The sequence below is a fragment of the Pristiophorus japonicus genome, chromosome 6, assembly GCF_044704955.1.
Source record: "Pristiophorus japonicus isolate sPriJap1 chromosome 6, sPriJap1.hap1, whole genome shotgun sequence".
NCBI lineage: Eukaryota > Metazoa > Chordata > Chondrichthyes > Pristiophoridae > Pristiophorus > Pristiophorus japonicus.
This window is the reverse complement of record NC_091982.1, coordinates 51462165-51484740: the sequence shown is the minus strand read 5'-3', so window position 1 is coordinate 51484740 and position 22576 is coordinate 51462165. Positions and strand designations below refer to the sequence as shown.

At 45.5% G+C, this 22576-nt stretch overlaps 1 protein-coding gene and 1 long non-coding RNA gene across 2 annotated transcripts in view; one reads left to right on the top strand and one right to left on the bottom strand.

Annotated features, from left to right (window-relative positions):
- Positions 1-7590, top strand: part of LOC139265147 (uncharacterized) — a 75802-nt gene extending 68212 nt beyond the window's left edge. The window contains exons 3-4 of the long non-coding RNA XR_011593476.1: positions 4034-4087; positions 7375-7590. This is a non-coding gene — a long non-coding RNA (uncharacterized lncRNA). The remainder of the gene's footprint in view (positions 1-4033; positions 4088-7374) is intronic.
- The window catches only part of npas2 (neuronal PAS domain protein 2), a 104110-nt gene extending 81994 nt beyond the window's left edge, over positions 1-22116 (bottom strand). Inside the window, exons 1-4 of the mRNA XM_070882060.1 lie at positions 22070-22116; positions 16960-17108; positions 11244-11335; positions 7205-7294 (exon numbers count right to left, since the gene is read on the bottom strand). Coding sequence (XP_070738161.1) covers positions 7205-7294; positions 11244-11335; positions 16960-17108; positions 22070-22101 — 363 coding nt within the window. The 5' untranslated portion in view covers positions 22102-22116. The remainder of the gene's footprint in view (positions 1-7204; positions 7295-11243; positions 11336-16959; positions 17109-22069) is intronic.
- Between the last annotated feature and the right edge of the window lie 460 nt (positions 22117-22576).

Below are 22576 nucleotides of genomic sequence, written 5' to 3'. Positions count from 1 at the left end.
TCACCCAATATCCACTTTCAATCAGGAATCATACAGCACAGAAGGAGGCCATTCAGCCCATCGTGCCTGTGCTGGCTCTTTCAAAGAGCTGTCCAATTAGTCCCACTCTGCCACTCTTTCTCCGTAGCTCTGCAAATGCTTCCTTTTCAAGTATTTATCCAATTCCCCTTTGAAAGTTACTATTGAATCTGCTTCCACCGCTGTTTCAGGCAGTGCTTTCCAAATCATAACAGCATTATTTTCCCCCTCACCAGATCAGGGGCATGAAGCACCTCTCCCACCACCCTGACAGAGATCAGTTGACTAAGCATAGACTAGGGAGTGGAGATGGGATTTACTCTGGGTTCTGCACCACTGAGTCATGCATCTAACCACGGAACTGCGATTTCATGGCACCATGTAAAAACCTGCCTGAGGTAAAGTTTTGACAATCAATTGCTGAACTGCCACAGTTCATGCTGCAGTGATTCATTTCTTTAAAGAGGAGCTGGTTGAGCACGTGGTTGAGAATGGAACTGAAGGTTAGAAGGATTGGACGCAGATGCTCAACTCTGTCGCCCAACACTGAGCCTTATCTGCTCTGAGAAAGGTCAGAGTTGAATTATGGATATTGTCCTTAACTTTTCACTTGACTACCTGCAGAGATCAGGGAGAATTTCACAGGGATCCATTAAGTTGGGAAGAGTCCATGACAGTATAATTGGGCAAATCCCTTGACAAGATACAGGCTGGAAGGGCAAATTATTTTGTTCTGGCTCCATGTTTTCTTGGGTTCTAAGATGCAAGAAGTTGCAAGATAAATCTGGTCTAATTACATAGAAACTACAGCACAGAAACAGGCCATTTGGCCCAACTGGTCCACATGAGCCTCCTCCCACATTACTTCATCTCACCCTATCGGCATAACCTTCTCGATGCATCGCGATGCTTCATTCAGCAATCGGAAGTGGAGATGAAGAATTTAAATGGTGACTCCCTGGTTTTCACTACTTTAGCAACCTGACTTTGGCACATATGTGAACGTAGGTTCCTTGCTTGCTATCTTCTACCTGCTTTCAGGGCACACAATTTGGTGTTGGATTCCACAATGGACGCTCTAGCAATTGTATTAATAAGGTGTTAGTTGTTGTTCAGGTTCTCTTGAAAAGACTATGCACTGTTCTGAGGAGCAGTGCACCCAATAAAGTCCACTATCCATCTCATTATTCTTTTTATTGGCTTGGGAACGAATACAATTGCTGGAACTGTGCGGCCTGCCTGCATCGTCCTTCGAGGTCATTCCCATTTGGAGAGCTGTCCTCTTCCTGAGCTCAGGAATTCCCGATGGACCTTGCGCATTCTATTAAGAATCTGATCGACACCTTCTGGTTTTCTTGAAGATAAGCTGGCTGCTGGGATACTGTGGCAGAAACCCTATGGTGTCCAGCTTACGTATCCACTCACCATCTGAGAGCCTGTACAGTCAGTGTCTCAGCTTAGTCAACTGTTGAGCTATTATTTAGCTGAACCTGATCATGTGCTCATCCACCTACTGTACCTTTACATCACCAGCAGAACGTTGCTAAATATTTATTCACCGCCCCTGCTCCCCGTCACTCATTTGAGGAGACGGAGGCCAATTTTAATGTCTGGTGCTACCCCATGCGGTCCATTTATTCACTGACAATTTTGATAACGTAAGAACATAAGAATTAGGAACAGGAGTAGGCCATCTAGCCCTTCGAGCCTGCTTCGCCATTCAAAAAGATCATGGCTGATCTGGCCGTGGACTCAGCTCCACTTACCCGCCCGCTCCCCATAACCCTTAATTCCCTTATTGGTTAGAAATCTATCTATCTGTGATTTGAATACATTCAATGAGCTAGCCTCAACTGCTTCCTTGGGCAGAGAATTCCACAGATTCACAACCCTCTGGGAGAAGAAATTCCTTCTCAACTCGGTTTTAAATTGGCTCCCCCGTATTTTGAGGCTGTGCCCCCTAGTTCTAGTCTCTCCAACCAGTGGAAACAACCTCTCTGCCTCTATCTTGTCTATCCCTTTCATTATTTTAAATGTTTCTATAAGATCACCCCTCATCCTTCTGAACTCCAATGAGTAAAGACCCAGTCTACTCAATCTATCATCATAAGGTAACCCCCTCATCTCCGGAATCAGCCAAGTGAATCGTCTCTGTACCCCCTCCAAGGCTAGTATATCCTTCCTTAAGTAAGGTGACCAAAACTGCACGCAGTACTCCAGGTGCGGCCTCACCAATACCCTCTACAGTTGCAGCAGGACCTCCCTGCTTTTGTACTCCATCCCTCTCGCAATGAAGGCCAACATTCCATTCGCCTTCCTGATTACCTGCTGCACCTGCAAACTAACTTTTTGGGATTCATGCACAAGGACCCTCAGGTCCCTCTGCACCGCAGCATGTTGTAATTTCTCCCCATTCAAATAATATTCCCTTTTACTGTTTTTTTTTTCCCAAGGTGGATGACATTTCCGACATTGTATTGCATCTGCCAAACCTTAGCCCATTCGCTTAACCTATCCAAATCTCTTTGCAGCATCTCTTTGCCCTCTACACAACCCACTTTCCCACTAATCTTTGTGTCATCTGCAAATTTTGTTACACTACACTCTGTCCCCTCTTCCAGGTTATCTATATATATTGTAAACAGTTGTGGTCCCAGCACCGATCCCTGTGGCACACCACTAACCACCGATTTCCAACCCGAAAAGGATCCATTTATCCCGACTCTCTGCTTTCTGTTAGCCAGCCAATTCTCGATCCATGCTAATACATTTCCTCTGACCCCGCGTACCTTTATCTTCTGCAGTAACCTTTTGTGTGGCACCTTATCGAATGCCTTTTGGCAATCTAAATACACCACATCCATCGGTACACCTCTATCCACCATTCTCGTTATATCCTCAAAGAATTCCAGTAAATTAGTTAAACATGATTTCCCCTTCATGAATCCATGTTGCGTCTGCTTGATTGCACTATTCCTATCTAGATGTCCCGCTATTTCTTCCTTAATGATAGCTTCAAGCATTTTCCCCACTACAGATGTTAAACTAACCGGCCAATAGTTACCTGCCTTTTGTCTGCCCCCTTTTTTAAACAGAGGCGTAACATTAGCTGCTTTCCAATCTGCTGGTACCTCCCCAGAGTCCAGAGAATTTTGGTAGATTATAACCAATGCATCTGCTATAACTTCCGCCATCTCTTTTCATACCCTGGGATGCATTTCATCAGGACCAGGGGACTTGTCTACCTTGAGTCTCATTAGCCTGTCCAGTACTACCTCCCTAGTGATAGTGATTGTCTCAAGGTCCTCCCTTCCAACATTCCCGTGACCAGCAATTTTTTGCACGGTTTTTGTGTCTTCCACTGTGAAGACCGAAGCAAAATAATTGTTTAAGGTCTCAGCCATTTCCATATTTCCCATTATTAAATCCCCCTTCTCATCTTCCAAGGGACCAACATTTACTTTAGTCACTCTCTTCCGTTTTATATATCGGTAAAAGCTTTTACTATCTGTTTTTATGTTTTGCGCAAGTTTACTTTCGTAGTCTATCTTTCCTTTCTTTATTGCTTTCTTAGTCATTCTTTGCTGTCGTTTAAAATGTTCCCAATCTTCTAGTTTCCCACTAACCTTGGCCACCTTATACGCATTGGTTTTTAATTTGATACTCTCCTTTATTTCCCTGGTTATCCACGGCTGGCTATCCCTTCTCTTGCCGCCCTTCTTTTTCACTGGAATATATTTTTGTTGAGCACTATGAAAGAGCTCCTTAAAAGTCCTCCACTGTTCCTCAATTGTGCCACCGTTTAGTCTGTGTTCCCAATCTACTTTAGCTAACTCTGCCCTCATCCCACTGTAGTCCCCTTTGTTTAAGCATAGTACGCTCGTTTGAGACACTACTTCCTCACCCTCAATCTGTATTACAAATTCAACCATACTGTGATCACTCATTCCGAGAGGATCTTTTACTAGGAGATCGTTTATTATTCCTGTCTCATTACACCTTTATCTTTATCTAGTTGTCATAGCATTGTACAGCCATGACCAGATTGTTTAAGACAGCTGGATGAGAGGTAAGTGGCCTCCCTTCTAATTTGTCAGGATTTTAGGTATGTTATGGTTAGTAAAATAGCGGTTTCTCTTCTTTTTTTAAAATGCATTGGATATGTACGTCGCTGGCGAGGCCAGCATTTATTGCCCATCCCGAATTGTTCTCGAGAAGGTGGTGGTGAGCCGCCTTCTTAAATACAACTGAGTGGCTTGCTAGGCCATTGCAGGGTCAGCCACATTGCTGTGGGTCTGGAGTCACATATAGGCCAGACCGGGTAAGGGCAGCAGATTTCCTTCCCTAAAGGACAGTAGTAAACCAGATGGGTTTTTATGACAATCTGGTAGTTTCTCGGCCACCATTACTGACACTAGCTTTTTATTCCAGATTTGTTTAATTGCATTTAAATTCTCCAGCTGCTGTGGTGGGATTTGAACTCATGTCTTCCAGATAATTAGTGCAGGCCTGCTTGGATTACAAGTCCAGTAACATTACTACTATGCTACCATTGCCCTGGGAAAGTCTCTCTTATTGAGTTATACTTTCTGTTAGGATGTGAGGTGATAAGAAAGGTTAGATTGATCTTTTGTAACTTCTGATCAGCAGCTTCGGGGTCATATTGTTTGATGTGGCTACATCTCAAATGGGATGATACTGCAGTTTAAAACCATGTTTATATAACGGTGATTTGCCGTAGTATTTAAGATCATATACTCACTATTTCATGAATTTCTTATAAAACTTAATTTAGCACAAGAGACATGGAAGGCAATCATATATTTCAGCCCAGTACTAATAATATTGCACTAACATTTACAGCTAGTAACTGATGAATATATTTATTCTGTAAGTGGAATTTCCAGGTGATTTATGATCTTTGCTCAAGCCTGCAGCAGTAAGTGTGGAAAGACATTCAAGAACACACAGTACTCTTGTACAGTACATATGCACAAAGGAAAAAATAGACGATGAGAGAAAACTAGCAAGAAACATAAAAACAGATTGTAAGAGCTTCTACAAGTATGCAAAAATGAAGAGTAGCAAAAGTAAACAGTGGTCACTTGGAGGCTGAGGCAGGAGAAATTATTATGGAAAATAAGGAAATGGCAGAAATGTTAAACAAATATTTAGTATCTGTCTTCACAGTAGAAGTTGCAAAAAGCATACCAAAGATGGTGGGGAACCAAGGGTCTAATGAGGGCGAGGAACTTCACGTAATTAATATAAATAGCGAAAAAGTATTGGAGAAACTATTGGGATTAAAAGCCAGCAAATCCCTTGGATCTGAAGGCCTATATTCTAGGGTTCTAAAACAGGTGGCTGCAGAGATACTGGATGCATTGGTTTTGATCTTTCAAAATTCCCGAGATTCTAGAACAGTCCCAGCGGATTGGAAGGTAGCAAATGTAACATCGCTATTCAAGAAAGGAGGGAGAGAGAAAACAAGCAACTACAGGCCAGTAAGCCTGACATCAGTTGTCGGGAAAATGCTGGAATCCATTTCTAAGGAAGTGGTATCAGGGCACTTGGAAAATCATAACATGATTAGGCAGAGCCAACATGGTTTTATGAAAGGGAAATTGTGTCTGACAAATTTATTCGAGTTTTTTGAGGATGTAACTATCAGGGTAGATAAAGGGGAACCAGTGGATGTCGTATATTTGGATTTCCAAAAGGCATTTGATAAGATGCCATATAAAAGGTTATTACACAAGGTAAGGGATCATGGGATTGGAGGTAATGTATTAGCATGGATAGAGGATTGGTTAATGGAAAGAAAACAGAATAGGGATAAACGGGTCTTTTTCAGGTTGGCAGGCTGTAACTAGTAGGGTGACGCCAGGGTCAGCACTGGGGTCTCAGCTATTTTCAGTCTATATTAATGACCTAGACGAAGGTCATTATCCAAGTTTGCTGACGATATAGATATATAGATAGACTAATTGAGTGGGCAGTAAGGTGGCAGATGGAGTATAATGTAGGGAAATGTGAGGTTATTCACTTTGGTAGGAAGAATAGAAAAACAGAATATTTTTAAAATGGTGAGAAACTTTTAAATGTCAGTGTTCAGAGAGATTTGGGTGTCCTTGTGCATGAAACACAGAAAGCTAGCATGCAGGTACAGCAAATAATAAGGAAGTCAAATGGCATGTTGGTCTTTATTGCAAAGGGGTTGGAGTATTAAAGTAAGGAAGTCTTGCTACAATTGTACAGGTAAGACCACACCCGGAGTACTGTGCACAGTTTTGATCTCCTTATCTAAGGAAGGACAAACTTGCCTTGGAGGCGGTGCAATGGAGGTTCACTAGATTAATTCCTGGGATGAGAGGGCTGTCTTATGATGAGAGATTGTGTAGAATGGGCCTGTACTCTCTGGAGTTTAGAAGAATGAGAGGTGATCTCATTGAAACACACAAGATTCTGAAGGGGATTGACAGGGTAGATGCCGAGAGGTTGTTTCCCCTGGCTGGAGTATCTAGAACTAGGGGCACAGTCTCAGGATAAGGGGTAGGTCATTTAAGACTGAGATGAGGAGGAATTTATTCACTCAGAGGGTTGTGAATCTTTGGAATTCTCTGCCCCAGAGGGCTGTGGATGCTGAGTCTCGGAATATATTCAAGGCTGAGATAGGTAGATTTTTAGAGTCTGGGGGAATCAAGGGATATGGAGATCGAGCGGGAAAGTGGAGTAGAGGTCGATGATCAGCCATGATCTTATTGAATGGCGGAGCAGGCTCGAGGGACCGTATGGCCTACTCTGGCTCCTATTTCTTATGTTCTTTAAAAGCTTGTAGATGCTGAGAAGAGATTAGTGAGTAAGAATTCAAGGTAGAAATATTTGATTGAATAATGCAATGACTAAAGGTCACAATTAAGAAACCCGCAAGTGATGTGCTTTGATTTTCAATCTGAGCTGCACAATGGAGAATTCTCACTGTGGGAATAACCTCCACCTTGCCTGCAGCCGTTCAATGGTACCTATCAAGTTGACAGAACAGACCAATTTAACACCGCATTTACAGTAGAAATCCGCAGGTTGAAATCAATCTGCTTTCTCATCTGTCTCGCATCATCCCATAGTTTCTCACTTGTCCAATCCATGCAAAACGGAATGTCATCAAATAATTCTGCAGCACACTTACCGGTAAATGCCCAAGCAATGAAGAAACACTGTCGGAGATATAACTAATGTTTCCGTCAGCACTCAGTGCTATGAGAAATCCACCTAAAGCCTAAAAGGAAATCAAAAGAAAACACAGCCATCAATACTGCACTGAAGTGAAATATATGATTCTCTCTGCTGTTGATCTAGCAACCCTTGGCAAGACAGGCAAATGTGGCAACATTAAGCTACAGCTAAAGTCTGGATGGATGAACAGGAGAAGAAACAAAAAAAAACAGGTCAGTTATACTTTGGTCTTTGTGCTGATCTGATGACTTATACTTGGTCAGCCAGGTTTCTGACACTCATAGAAACCCATCATCAGCCGGACTTTTCCACTTAAAAAAAAAAACAGGTGGGTTTGGAGCATGAGGGCAGTCAAATTGTTAAAAATGGGATTCCCGACCTGATCCCGCCTCCAACACACCACTTCTGGTTTTAATGGGGGTGGGTGGCCGGGGGTGTGGGGGGGGCGAAACGGGCGACCAACCCACCCCCAGGAAGGTGTACGCCAATTTAAATATAATGAGCCCGGAAGCCTCTTTTTTTAAACCTACATTTTGTATTTAACTGCCTGTGTGAAACCCGACAGGTAAACCGAGGCGGGGACTGCTGGATCCAGGAAGTAACTGGCCTTATACCCACCTCCTGGATCCAGGGTCCTTAACTAACCCACCCCCGCGATCGGAGACCCCACCACGATGCCTCTGATCGCTTTCCTAGCCCTCCGATCCCCACCATAAGGCCAGTCCGCCACCCCCACCCCACTGATGATGCTGAGGCCGGCCACAATCCCACGGTGGCCAGCCCCCATCCTCTCTCCTCACCCCCCCTTCCCCGCTCCCAGCCGATGCTCTGGCGATTTTCCCACCCCTCCCATCCCCCCCCTGCCAATTCTCTGGCCGACCACCCCCTGCAGATCCCTGATCACTGGCTGGTCCTGCAATTCCCAGCCTCCGAGGCCCCACTGCTCCAACCCAGCTAACTGCAGAATATTCCAGCCCTTGGTGGGAAATTGGGGTCATTTGTACCTCCTGTTAGTGCCACCCTCTTGGAGGCGCTAAGGGGGTGCAAATGGTTTGGGGCCCAGGTGCGGCGCCGCTAACGATGCCCACTAAATTCTGCGAGAATTTAGTGACGGCAATAACCTTTAGCACCCCACTCCGCTGCGCCGGCGATGATGACATCATCACCGTGCGCAGTGACCCATTTTCGCTCTGGAGCATAAATTGGGTAGTACCCCCAAGGCTGCACCGGGCAATGCCAGCGACGGCTGCAGGGGGCGTGTATATGGCAGCCGGCCGCTCGCGGGAGCGCTAGTTAAAGGGGAGGTGACGGCGTATAAATAAAAAAATCGGCCGACTTACCGGTCGTACCCCGTTGCATCTTTCAACGCAGGTCCGTGCCGTGATCTGGCAGCCCGGCACTCCGCTTGAGTGCCAGACTGATGGCATGGCACCTGCTCCCCGGTGACCCAGGTATGGGCCCCGCAGGGTCTGCCGCTCAGCCCTGCCCTTTAATTAAGAGTAGGGCCCACTCCCCGCTGCTCCCCGCTCACTCTGCTTCTGCTCCCTTAGCATCCCAGAAGGTAATGGAGCGCATTTTTAGGTGCTCCACTTACTCTTGGGGGCGGTAACCCCAATTTTGCGAGCCAGGCATGATTTCCCGCGTGGCGCAGGGACTCATGTCACCTGGATATTACCATACACAAACAGGGCGCTATGTAATTTCTCGGCCATGGCGATTAAGGGTCTCCAAGCCAAGGTACTAAGAGACCTACATATAAAGAATTTCCATTCCCCATATGGAACACACACTCTCTCATCCTATAGCAACACAGCCCACTTACCAAAGTCTAGTGAGTTGAGGCGCAGGTTGTCAGAGCCAAAGGTTTAGAAATCTAATCTGTGTGTGCAGGGGGGCTGCTGCTGTTTAACTAGCTAAAACCATGTAGCTAACCAGTACAAAGTACAGAATATTGGTAGGTTTCCTGCTGTCTCTCCACTTAAGACTAACCTACCCAGTTGGGCGTTGGCTCGCATGGTTATCTGGAGGCGGGTGGGAGAGGAATCCCGGTCCCCACTGACAGGTCTTCTCCCACAGGTTCCATCAATGAACCGGGCTGTTGTCAACCACCAACAATGCCCCGGAATACTGTGAACTTGTCAGGTTCAAATAGATTATTGAGACTAACTGATTTCCCCCTGCTTCACTTGCAGTGCCCAAACCTAAACATTTTTCTCAACTTTACTGAGTGTGACTGCTCTTCAAAAGTGAGTTATTGATAGAGATGCACTTTGCGTGGTCCTGAGAATGCGATCAAGACGCGATATAACTGCAAATTTCATTCTATCACTGGATACAACCTACACGGAAGCATTTGATATAGATTTGTTGCAAGGTAGTTACAGTAACCTTTGATGATTAATGCAGACATATCTAAAAACCATAGGAACTTGTAATTTTATTGTGTGTACTGGGTTGCAAACAGTATAATTAAAAAAACAATAATTCATAAGAACATAAGAATTAGGAACAGGAGTAGGCCATCTAGCCCCTCGAGCCTGCTCCGCCATTCAACATGATCATGGCTGATCTGGCCGTGGACTCGGCTCCACTTACCCGCCCGCTCCCCATAACCCTTAATTCCCTTATTGGTTAAAAATCAATCTATCTGTGATTTGAATACATTCAATGAGCTAGCCTCAACTGCTTCCTTGGGCAGAGAATTCCACAGATTCACAACCCTCTGGGAGAAGAAATTCCTTCTCAACTCGGTTTTAAATTGGCTCCCCCGTATTTTGAGGCTGTGCCCCCTAGTTCTAGTCTCCCCGACCAGTGGAAACAACCTCTCTGCCTCGATCTTGTCTATCCCTTTCATTATTTTAAATGTTTCTATAAGATCACCCCTCATCCTTCTGAACTCCAACGAGTAAAGACCCAGTCTACTCAATCTATCATCAAAAGGTAACCCCCTCATCTCCGGAATCAGCCGAGTGAATCGTCTCTGTACCCCCTCCAAAGCTAGTATATCCTTCCTTAAGAAAGGTGACCAAAACTGCACGCAGTACTCCAGGTGCGGCCTCACCAATACCCTATACAGTTGCAGCAGGACCTCCCTGCTTTTGTACTCCTTCCCTCTCGCAATGAAGGCCAACATTCCATTCGCCTTCCTGATTACGTGCTGCACCTGCAAACTAACTTTTTGGGATTCATGAACAAGGATCCAAAAAGAGTTTCATGCACAAGGACCCCCAGGTCCCTCTGCACCGCAGCATGTTGTAATTTCTCCCCATTCAAATAATATTCCCTTTTACTGTGTTTTTTTCCAAGGTGGATGACCTCACATTTTCCAACATTGTATTCCATCTGCCAAACCTTAGCCCATTCACTTAACCTATCTAAATCTCTTTGCAGCCTCTCTGTGTCCTCTACAAAACCTGCTTTCCCACTAATCTTTGTGTCATCTGCAAATTTTGTTACACTACACTCTGTCCCCTCTTCCAGGTCATCTATGTATATTGTAAACAGTTGTGGTCCCAGCACCGATCCCTGTGGCACACCACAAACCACCGATTTCCAACCCGAAAAGGACCCATTTATCCCGACTCTCTGCTTTCTGTTAGCTAGCCTCAGGATGTAGGCGTCATTGGCAAGCCAGCATCTATTGTTGATCCCTAATTGCCCTTGAGAAGGTGGTGGTGAGCTGCCTTCTTGAACTGCTGCAGTCCATGTGGTGAAGGCACTCCCACAGAGCTGTTAAGCATGATTGCTGTGTTTTTTTCACTAAGTAGGATCTATTCACCTAAAGAAGGACCCTGCTGGATGACTAAACATTTTTCCACTTTGCACCCAGCTTCGAGACACACCTCAGGTGAAAGCTATACTCTAATCATCAGTACTTCTCAATCCACCCTCCACATCTGTGCTGCTTTCCGGCCTCCAACTCCGTGAAGCATTTGACCTCTGCGATGGAAATGCTGAATTAGCATGGGTTGTACTGAAGTGAGTTTATTTACCTCTAACATCAACTGTGTGAACTCTTCATTACTGAGGAAGGGTGGCTTCCAGTCTGGCCTGATCTCACAGGCCTCAGTCTGGGCCGAGATTTCTGAAAGGGAAAACATGTTTGCAATGACAGATCTGAGAGCATGTTTGAACTACAGTTTAAGACATAAGACATAAGAACATAAGAAATAGGAGCAGGAGTAGGTAAGATCATGGCTGATCATCGAACTCAACTCCACTTTCCTGCACGATTTCCATATATTTTAATTCCCCTAGACAGCAAAAATCTATCTATCTCAGCCATGAATATATTCAAAAGTCTCATCATCCACAGCCCTCCAGGCAGAGAATCAGAGAATTCCCAATATTCACAACCCTCTGAGTGAAAAACTTCCTCCTCATCTCTGTCTTAAATGGCCTACCCCTTATCCTGAGTCTGTGCCTCCTAGTTCTAGACACACCAGCCAGGGGAAACAACCTCTCAGCATCTACCCTGTCAATCCCCCTCAGAATCTTGTATCTTGCCAGAGAGTATAGGCCCATTCTACACAATCGCTCATCATAAGACTCCTCTCATCCCAGGAATCAATCTAGTGAACCTCCGTTGTACCGCCTCCAAGGCAAGTATATCCTTCCTTAGATAATGAGACCAAAACTGTACGCAGTACTCCAGGTGTGGTCTCATCAAGGCCCTGTATAATTGCAGCAAGACTTCCTTACTCATGTCCTCCAAGTTAACTGTATAACCAACATGACATAAGAACATAAGAAATAGGAACAGGAGGAGGCCCCTTGAGCCTGCTCCGCCATTCAATAAGATCATGGCTGATCTAATCATGGACTCAGCTCCACTTTCCTGCCCGCTCCCCATAACTCCTTATCATTTAAGAAACTGTCTATTTCTGTCTTAAATTTATTCAATGTCCCAGCTTCCACAGCTGAGGCAGTGAATTCCACAGATTTACAACCCTCTGAGAGAAGAAATTTCTCATCTCTGTTTTAAATGGGCGGCCCCTTATTCTAAGATCGTGCCCTCTAGTTCTAGTCTCCCCCATCAGTCGAAACATCCTCTCTGCATCCACCTTGTCAAGCCCCCTCATAATCTTATACATTTCGATAAGATCACCTCTCCAATGAGTAGAGGCCCAACCTACTCAACCTTTCCTCGTAAGTCAACCCCCTCATCCCCGGAATCAACCTAGTGAACCTTCTCTGAACTGCTTCCAAAACAAGTATATCTTTTTGTAAACCAAAACTGCATGCAGTATTCCAGGTGTGGCCTCACCAATACCTTGTATAGCTGTAGCAAGACTTCCTTGCTTTTATACTCCATCCCCTTTGCAATAAAGGCCAAGATACCAGTGGCCTTCCTGATCACTTGCTGTACCTGCATACAATCCTATTGTGTTTTATGCACAAGTACTCCCAGGTCCTGCTGTACTGCGGCACTTTGCAATCTTTCTCCATTTAAATAATAACTTGCTCTTTGATTTTTTTCTGCCAAAGTGCATGACCTCACACTTTCCAACATTATACTCCATCTGCCAAATTTTTGCCACTCACTCAGCCTGTCCATGTCCTTTTGCAGATTTTTTGTGTCCTCCTCACACATTGCTTTTCCTCCCATCTTTGAATCATCAGCAAACTTGGCTATGTTACACTCAGTCCCTTCTTCCAAGTCGTTAATATAGATTGTAAATAGTTGGGGTCCCAGCACTGATCCCTGCGGCACCCCACTAGTTACTGGTTGCTAACCAGAGAATTAACCATTTATCCCGACTCTTTGTTCTATGTTAGTTAGCCAATCCTCTATCCATGCTAATATATTACCCCAACCCCGTGAACTTTTATCTTGTGCAATAACCTTTTATGTGGCACCTTGTCAAATGCCTTCTGGAAGTCCAAATACACCACATCCACTGGTTCCCCTTTATCCACCCTGTTCGTTACATTCTCAAAGAAATCGAGCAAATTTGTCAAACAAGACGTCAATTATCAAATCAGGCTAACCTTAAGCATCTCAGCTCGATATGAAGAAATCCAGCTTGAAGTTTTGGTTTATGACCAGTGCCTCTGGTTTATGACTGAATGAGATAAACTCAACTTTCAAGAATAAGTTAGATAGGCGGTTGCAGAACATTGGAAATAAAGGAATATGGGAACGGGACGGACACACGGGATTAGGACTCCTGCTCGTGTGGAGGATAAACATGAACACGGACTGGTTAATCCCACTTCAAGTCCACACTCCAGAGACTTGAGCACAAAAATCTAGGCTGACACTCCCATGCAGTGCTGAGGGAGTGCTGCACTGTTGGAGGTGCCGTTTTTCGGATGAGACATTAAACCGAGACCCCGTCTGCTCTCTCAGGTGGATGTAAAAGATCCCATGACACTATTGCAAAGAAGAGCAGGGGAGTTATCCTCAGTGTCCTGGCCAATATTTATCCCTCGATCAACATAACACAAAAACAGATTATCTGGTCATTATCACATTGCTGTTTGTGGGAGTTTGCTGAGCGCAAATTGGCTGTCACGTTTCCTACATTATAACAGTGACATCATTGCAAAAGTACTTAATTGGCTGTAAAGTGCTTTGAGACATCCGTTGATCATGAAAGGCTCTACAGAAATGCAAATCTTTATTTTTTCTCCTTTAGGCTGAGCAGCCTGATTCAAAATTACAAAACAACATAAGAATTAGGAGCAGGAGTAGGCTATATGGCCCCTTGAGCCTGTTCCGCTATTCAACAAGATCATGGCTAATCTTCTACATAACTTCACTTTCTCGCCTGATCTCCTTATCCCTTGATTTCCTTAGTGTCCAACAAATCTATGGCTCTCTACTAACGACTGAGCATTCCCAGCCCTCTGAGTCAGAGAATCCCAAAGATTCACCACCCGCTGAGTGAAGAAATCTCTCCTCATCTCAGTCCTAAATAGTGGATTACATTCCACAGATCTCGCCGTCTTTCCGTGAAAACTGCCAAGCAGTGGTCTGTGCTTATGGCTTAGCCTATAGCATGGCAACGACGACCTGTGAATGCCTTGGCTGTCCTGTGTGAAATACATCAATAAAACTCAAACACGTGGGTCTGTATCTAGTCAAGGTAGCTGAGATTAGTGTAATTCTTCTGTGTGAATGAAAATGTAAAGCTGTGAAATCTGCTGTGGGAGGATGGATGGCCGTGAGGTAAGCTGGTGACAGTTATTTCTTTAAATATTTGGGGGAAAAAGCTTTCAATGTGGAATCTGTGGATTAAGTATGAATTTGAATAAGTAGCCTAAATAACTCAAAGACAGTCTTACATCAGTGACCTTCAAGATTTAATACAAAATTACTAACATTCTGTGCCAAAGTGAAGTATAATAAACCAAAAAGGAATTGCACATTTTTTCAGTCCGGCACTAAACAGTGTTTGGTTTGCCAATAAACCCCGTCCCAGTCGTTCGATCGCGCTTGAAAATGAGCGGGGCACATGTTTGAGGCTCAAGTTGTGACTACAGCAGGTGATATAGCTCAGTGACAGCCTCGCTGGTGAACTAAAGGCTTCCCACATTGTTTTTCAGTGACGTTTGAGGTAGGAGAAGGCTGTGGGTTGGGCCTCCTGCGCAGTCTCCTCTGCCCTCACTCCCCCTTATCCTCCAGCCCTGAAGGCAGACCTATCAGGCCGCCCCTGTCTGTAATAAAATGGTTGTTAAGGTACCCAAAAGCCAGTCAAGCATCAGCAAAAACCTGTCAGCAGAAGTCAGAATTCAGTCGATGAAAGTAGAAAATAGGCCAAAAACACCCAGAAGTTTACCAGCAGCCTAAAAGGACAAACCAGCAACTTACTGTATGGAGAGAATGAGCCCTTTAAATAGCACTGCTGCCTCTTAATGCTATAAGTTGCTGAGTAGACGCTGGGGCAGCCCAATATCACAAAGCTTGGGACCGTTATTTAAACATAATGAGCACCTGCAACGGCTTCTCTTCCCGCCCCCATGTCATTACCTCTGGTGTTCCTCAAGGATCTAACCTTGGCCACCTCCGATTTTACATCTACATGTTGCCCTTTGGCAACATCATTCGAAAACGCAGCATCAGTTTCCAATTGTACGCTGATGACACCCAGCTCTACCTCACTGTCACTTCTCTCAACCCCTCCATGATCACTAAATTGTCAGACTGCTTGTCCGACATTCAGTTCTGGATGAGCAGAAATTTTCTCCAATTCAAGATTGGGAAGACTGAAGCCTTTGTGTTCAGTCCACGCCACAAACTCCATTCCCTCGCCAGTGACTCCATCCCTCTCCCCAACTCCTGTCTGAGGCTGAACCAGACTGTTCGCAACCTTGGTGTCATATTTGACCCTGAAATGAGCTTTCAACCACATATCCGCAGCATAATTAAGACCGTCTATTTCCACCTCTGTAACATTGCCCATCTCCGCCCTTGCCTCAGCTCATCCGCTGCTGAAGCCCTCATCCTTCATCCATGCCTTTGTTACCTCTAGACTTGACTATTCCAATGCACTCCTGGATGGCCTCCCACTTTCTACCCTACATAAACTAAAGGTGATCCAAAATTCGGCTTCCCGTGTCCTAACTCTCACCAAGTCCCGCTCACCCATCACCCCTGTGCTTGCTGACCTACATTAGCTTCCAGTTAAGCAACACCTCGATTTCAAAATTCTCATCCTTATTTTTAAATCCCTCCATGGCCTCGCCCCTCCCTATCTCTGTAATCTCCTCCAGCCCCACAACCCCCCGAGATGTCTGCGCTCCTCGAATTCAGCCCTTTTGAGCACCCCTGATTATAATCGTTCAACCATTGGTGGCCGTGCCTTCTGTTGCCTCGGCCCCAAGCTTTGGAATTCCCTGCCCAAACCTCTCCGCCTCTCCACCTCTCTTTTCTCCTTCAAGACACTCCTGAAAACATACCTCAGTGTGCTAATTTCTACTTATGCGGCTCGGTGTCAACATTTTTATCTCTTAGTACTCCTGTGAAGCACCTTGGGACACTTAACTATGATAAAAGCGCTATATTGTTGTTGTTATACATGTTTCCAGTGTGCACCCTGGACACCTACAGAGGAGCCCAATCCAATATAGTAGGCGGCATATTTCGGCGCAGAATGAGCGAATGCGGCGACGTCCATCAAATGAGACCCTTAGGTGCCCATTGTATGCCGGTAAAACAGGCGTAATGTGATCAGATTTCTGTGCACCTGTCTCTGGCAGCGTAAGTATTATACAGTAGGTTTGTTCAGGATGCTGAAAGACTTGAATTAGTTTAATTTAATTCTGTCCTTCGTATTAGGGGATAACAAGATTTAGTGCCAAAGTCAGGTGATGGAGCAAAGCAGGTCGTCATGGTGATGCTTCTGCAGGTCAGGGCTAGTGTGAGAGGTTCGGAATATGCTGTGAAAGGGAAAATGTAATTAGTGAGTTTTGTTATTGTATGTTTGAAAATCTCCACAATTGCAGGACAGCTTGTTTATAGTAAGATGGTTGAGCCTTAACCCCTGTAAAAGCTGAGTCAGTTAGGCACATCTTTGTTCTCCAGTCTGTTGTAAGACCTCTGAGAATTCAACAAGCATAGAATTGGTTTCAGCAAGCAAGCTTACAAAGAGTCAGTAAGGTGCCCTTGGGGTCTGAACATTGGCGCTTGCATCACAATGGGTAGAAATCCAATGAAGAATGTACCCAGTGTCAAAGCAGACCTCGGAATATATATGTTCTTACCTTTCTGTTTCTGCAGGAAATCGATTGTCCTCTGCAGCACAGTTGACTTGTCCATCTTGTGTGTGGAGCCCTGCAGCATGGTACTAAGTTCTTTGATGAGTACATTGAACTGGTCCCTTCGTTTCTTCTCAGATTTGTTGCGTGAAGCCCTTTTATAGAAGGAAATCTTTTAGGCCATTGGCTAAAAGTTATAAATTCAAACAGGACACAAGCCAATATGGTACGGGTGATTGGTGTGTTGGATAGGTGGAAACATCATCACCGGTTACAACGCGTCAAGTTTTGGGGTTAAAAAAACTAATTTTTGCGAAGAGGAAAAAGATCACACCAAGACTGGGCATTAATTGTAGTATTATCGACACAGTTTGACTGAGCCCCACATTAATAACGCAGTCACGCCATCTCTCTATGAAATTGTTGGAAACGCTCTTCTTCCATGCCACTGATCATTAGGTTTTTTTCTGAAATGCGCCCTTTGTTCTTTGACTGGACGGAGCAGCAAAGATCTCCACTCACAATAAGAAACGACAGGAGAGGTGGGGTGGGGGAGCTTTTAACCCCATCGTTTCTGGGAGGTGGGCGGACATTTCAAAACCTCTTGGACGACTGACGCGCCAATTTTCCGCATGCTTCTGATTTTAACTTGTTCTGAGCGAACAGCAAAGGTCCTCCCTTGAAGGCGATGGGGTCTTTCTTTAAATATGTCGATCAGGGTCAGCTGACCGTGGTCGGGCCTGTGCTGAAATTTGATGTCGGGCCGAAGCGGAGGAAACATAAACATAGAAACATATAAAATAGGTGCAGGAGTAGGCCATTCGGCCCTTCAAGCCTGCACCGCCATTCAATAAGATCATGGCTGATCATTCCCTCAGTACCCCTTTCCTGCTTTCTCTCCATACCTCTTGATCTCTTTAGCCGTAAGGCCATATCTAACTCCCTCTTGAATATATCCAATGAACTGGCATCAACAACTCTCTGTGGTAGGGAATTCCACAGGTTAACAATTCTCTGAGTGAGGAAGTTTCTCCTCATCTCAGTCCTAAATGGCTTGCCCCTTATTCTAAGACTATGTCCCCTGGTTCTGGACTTCCCCAACATCGGGAACATTCTTTCCGCATCTAACCTGTCCAGTCCCGTCAGAATTTTATATGTTTCTATGAGATCCCCTCTCATCCTTCTAAACTCCAATGAATAAAGGCCCAGTTGATCCAGTCTCTCCTCGTATGTCAGTCCAGCCATCCCTGGAATCAGTCTGGTGAACCTTTGCTGCATTCCCTCAATAGCAAGAACGACCTTCCTCAGATTAGGAGACCAAAACTGAATACAATATTCCAGGTGAGGCCTCACCAAGTCCCTGTACAACTGCAGCAAGACCTCCCTGCTCCTATACTCAAATCCTCCAGTTATGAAGGCCAACATACCATTTGCCTTCTTCACCACCTGCTGTACCTGCATGCCAACTTTCAATGAATGATGAATCATGACACCCAGGTCTCGTTGCACCTCCCCTTTTCTTAATCTGCCGCCATTCAGATAATATTCTGCCTTCGTGTTTTTGCCACCAAAATGGATAACCTCACATTTATTCACATTATACTGCATCTGCCATGCATTTGCCCACTCACCTAACCTATCCAAGTCACCCTGCAGCCTCTTAGCGTCCTCCTCACAGCTCACACCGCCACCCAGTTGAGTGTCATCTGCAAACTTGGAGATATTACACTCAATTCCTTCATCTAAATCGTTAATGTATATTGTAAAGAGCTGGGGTCCCAGCACTGAGCCCTGCGACACTCCACTAGTCACTGCCTGCCATTCTGAAAAGGACCTGTTTATCCCGACTCTCTGCTTCCGGTCTGCCAACCAGTTCTCTATCCACATCAGTACATTACCCCCAATACCATGCGCTTTGATTTTGCACACCAATCTCATGTGCGGGACCTTGTCAAAAGCCTTTTGAAAGTCCAAATACACCACATCCACTGGTTCTCCCTTGTCCACTCTGCTAGTTACATCCTCAAAAAATTCCAGAAGATTCGTCAAGCATGATTTCCCTTTCATAAATCCATGCTGACTTGGACTGATCCTGTCACTGCTTTCCAAATGCGCTGCTATTTCATCCTTAATGATTGATTCCAACATTTTCCCCACTACTGATGTCAGGCTAACCGGTCTATAATTACCTAGGGGAGGACGAAAACCCTCTCATTTTGCCCAGAAGAGCTGTGGGATCTGTCTGTGCTGCAATGTGAATTGAAACCGAGACGGTTTGACCTTGGCAGAGCAGTGATTGGACGGGGGAGGACACTGGAGGGCCAATGGTGGGTCAGAGTCAGCCCGAAGCATGGGGCTTTCAAGCCAATGGGAAAGCACCTGCTCGAAAACTGTGGGACTGACTCATCGCCATTATCGGGCTATTGTCTTCCCCATGTTACACTATGGAGGGAAATTATGCAGACCTTCAGAAAACTAGGGAACCCAAAACAAACCAAGGGCCTACACAATGGCTACAGGAGGCCAACGCAAGCAACACCTACTCAAACCTTGAGTCGGTTAGAGAAAACTGAATTGGAGGGAAATTATGCAGACCTTCAGAAAACTAGGGAACCCAAAACAACCCAAGGGCCTACACAATGGCTACAGGAGGCCAACGCAAGCAACACCTACTCAAACCTTGAGTCGGTTAGAGAAAACTGAATTGGAGGGAAATTATGCAGACCTTCAGAAAACTAGGGAACCCAAAACAACCCAAGGGCCTACACAATGGCTACAGGAGGCCAACGCAAGCAACACCTACTCAAACCTTGAGTAGGTTAACATCAGTGGAAAAAACCCACAATAATCTAAAACTGCTGCATTTTTCAAAATCACGAAGCCCACCAATGGGAAGGATCGATTTCAGCAGGAGAGGCGGACTGGATAATCTGGCTATATAAAGGGGTTTCTGACCCAGTGTGTGTTCTGCTCTCTGCTCTCGTGATCCAAAAACCAGCAAGCCTCTCGACACTGAAGGAAAACCAATGTCCGAAGACACTGAAGATAGAAGAAACAAACCACCAGACTGCAGAAGGCACTGTCTCCCCAGAACTCCCAACTCAGTTAGGCCAGGAAAGGTGGGAGGTTGGGCATTGTACTGCTAAACTTGCGTAAAAATTTTCGTTGTGTCCGTTTAGTGGGATTTAGGGGGATTATTTTGTTGGCGTATTGCTGTTTGTTGAGATACAGCTTGTCAAATAAATTGGAAGCCTAAGTTCCTCTTGGAATCACCTTGTCTCAGTTCTATTGTATTACATCTCCTGATCGTGAGTCTTATGTCAGAACAGTGTAATGGAAGCTAGGAGCGCCTCGAAAACACTCAACTGTGTGTCACAGGCTAGGGAAGAAGGGGTTAGGAGTGTTTGACACTCACAGGTGCCTCACAGGCTAGGCATAAGCTGTGGGGACGCACGAGTCTCAAAACCCCCTTCATAAGCTGTGGACACAGTCTCTCCAGGGGTGCTCTTGCAGCACTCAGGGTACATCACAGGCCAGGCATAAGCTGTGAGGGCAGAAGCCCAGAGAGAGACACCCAAGGCACAACAACACTTCCCGAGAACCCCTTACAATACACTCCAGGAAATCCTCCTCCACTGCATTGCTACCAGTTTGGTTAGCTCAATCAATATGTAGATTAAAGTTGCCCATGATAACTGCTGTACCTTTATTGCACACATCCCTTATTTCTTGTTTGATGCTGTCCCCAACCTCACTACTACTGTTTGGTGGTCTGTACACAACTCCCACTAGCTTTTTCTGAAGCTCTGTGGCTTTCCCGCCAGATACGATAAAAGGCCCTGAAAGCTAAGCTTTCCTTTTGACTTTACTTTGCAGGTGCAGGAGGAGCGGGAGTGATCCTTCAGGTCCCAACAGGGAAAGTTTAGGTCTCCCCCTGCCCCAGTCTCTGGAATGTGGGCCAACTTCTCTGGGCTGTTCCTAACACAAGAAGGCAGGGTCTGTATAATTCCCGAATGTCAGTTTGGTAGAGGTTTACATAAAATTTGGATCCCAAATGAAACAATCAGTTTGCTTTTTGGTTGAAAATATTTGGTTGTATCCTTGGCTAGATTTTCTGCCAATTGCAGATATATTTTTCACCAGGACTTCTCTCACGGCATCCAAGACCCCAACTGATCTGATTATTGGAGTCTTACATCCTCGTGGAAATTTCCTCTCCATAAAGATGACCAAACTCAGCACAGATTGAGGAGCAAACCTGCGATATTCTAGTCAACATGGCTCAATTACACGCTGCCTTTGTCCGGGGACCCATTTGGGGTGTTCAAGTCAGAGTTTAAACTCTAAGGGGCCGATTTTCAGCGAGACCTCCGCTCACCCAAGTGCTGCCCAAAGTGCCACTGATGGCCGCCGAGGTACCGGACGGTATTTTGGGTGGGATATTCATGAAGAAGGTCACTCGAAGGTCAGCGGGCGGCAAATGGAAGACGTACGCCGCTAATCTGGGCGGCAACAGGTGGGAGGTCGCATTCTCGGCTGCAGAGGCGCTTGCCGCGCAAGTGCCACCGAGGATGGAGTCGGGCCCACGGAGGGTCGAAGGCCTGACCAAAAAAAATCACAAATAAAAACTACAAAACCTATCGGAAGACCTTCAGGGGACCCCATGCAGGTAAGTCACTGTTGAAAATTTAAAAAAAAATGTTCTCTAACCTTTTTTTCAGGTGCTTCAGACTTACCGTCGGGGACAGACCAGCCTCCAGCCAGTGGTCCACCCCCGTTCTGCCGCCGACTCCCGCCGACTCCCACCCACAGAAATCTGGGAGCTCGGCGGGTGAGAGCTCAGTTACGCCACTCGGCCGTCCGCTGACGTCAGCGGGCGGTTCCTGGCGGCTCTCCCCTCCCGCCCGCTCCAGGCCACCTCCAAAGTGGCACTGGGCGGACCTGCAGGAGGAAGGTCAGCGGCAGTGGGCGGCAGTCGGTGACAGCGGGCGGTGGGCTGCTGAAAATCGGCCCCTATAGATGGTAGCGCACTAAACGGTCTATGTTGATGGTCTGTTTTTCTTCAAAAGTAGCCCAAGGGACATTGTTGGTCTGAGAACGTTTTGAAGTGTCTCACCTCTTTGCCCTGTCCTTCTCATTGTCATCCATCAGCTCGCCTCCACAGCTGTTGTCTCTATAAGACAAAAGAGAAACAAAAATAAATAAAAGTTCAACCTCACCGACAACAAGCTGAGCACAGCTCTGAGTATCCCATTGACTCAGCCATCGATGACCTGCTGCAGCACCTGGAGTTTGATAGTGGAGATATATATTGGAAATTTCAATGAGAAGAAAAAGGACACGATGGCCTTAATTACAGGTGCGGATAAGCTGGGCGTTGGGGTAAACACTTACCATCAATTAACCGTTGTTTGCTTTCGGTAAATAATGCTACTGGGTACTAGAAAAGTCAAAAGAAAATGGAGGCTTATGATGAAACCTTCGTGGGGCTGTAACGATATACAGCGCATAACTGTTAAATGAATAATGATTTTACCAAGTCATTTTATTCACTTAACCGTTCTATTCTTCTGTCCATTTGCTCACAGCCAGTGGCTCAGTGGCTAGCACACTCACCTTGGAG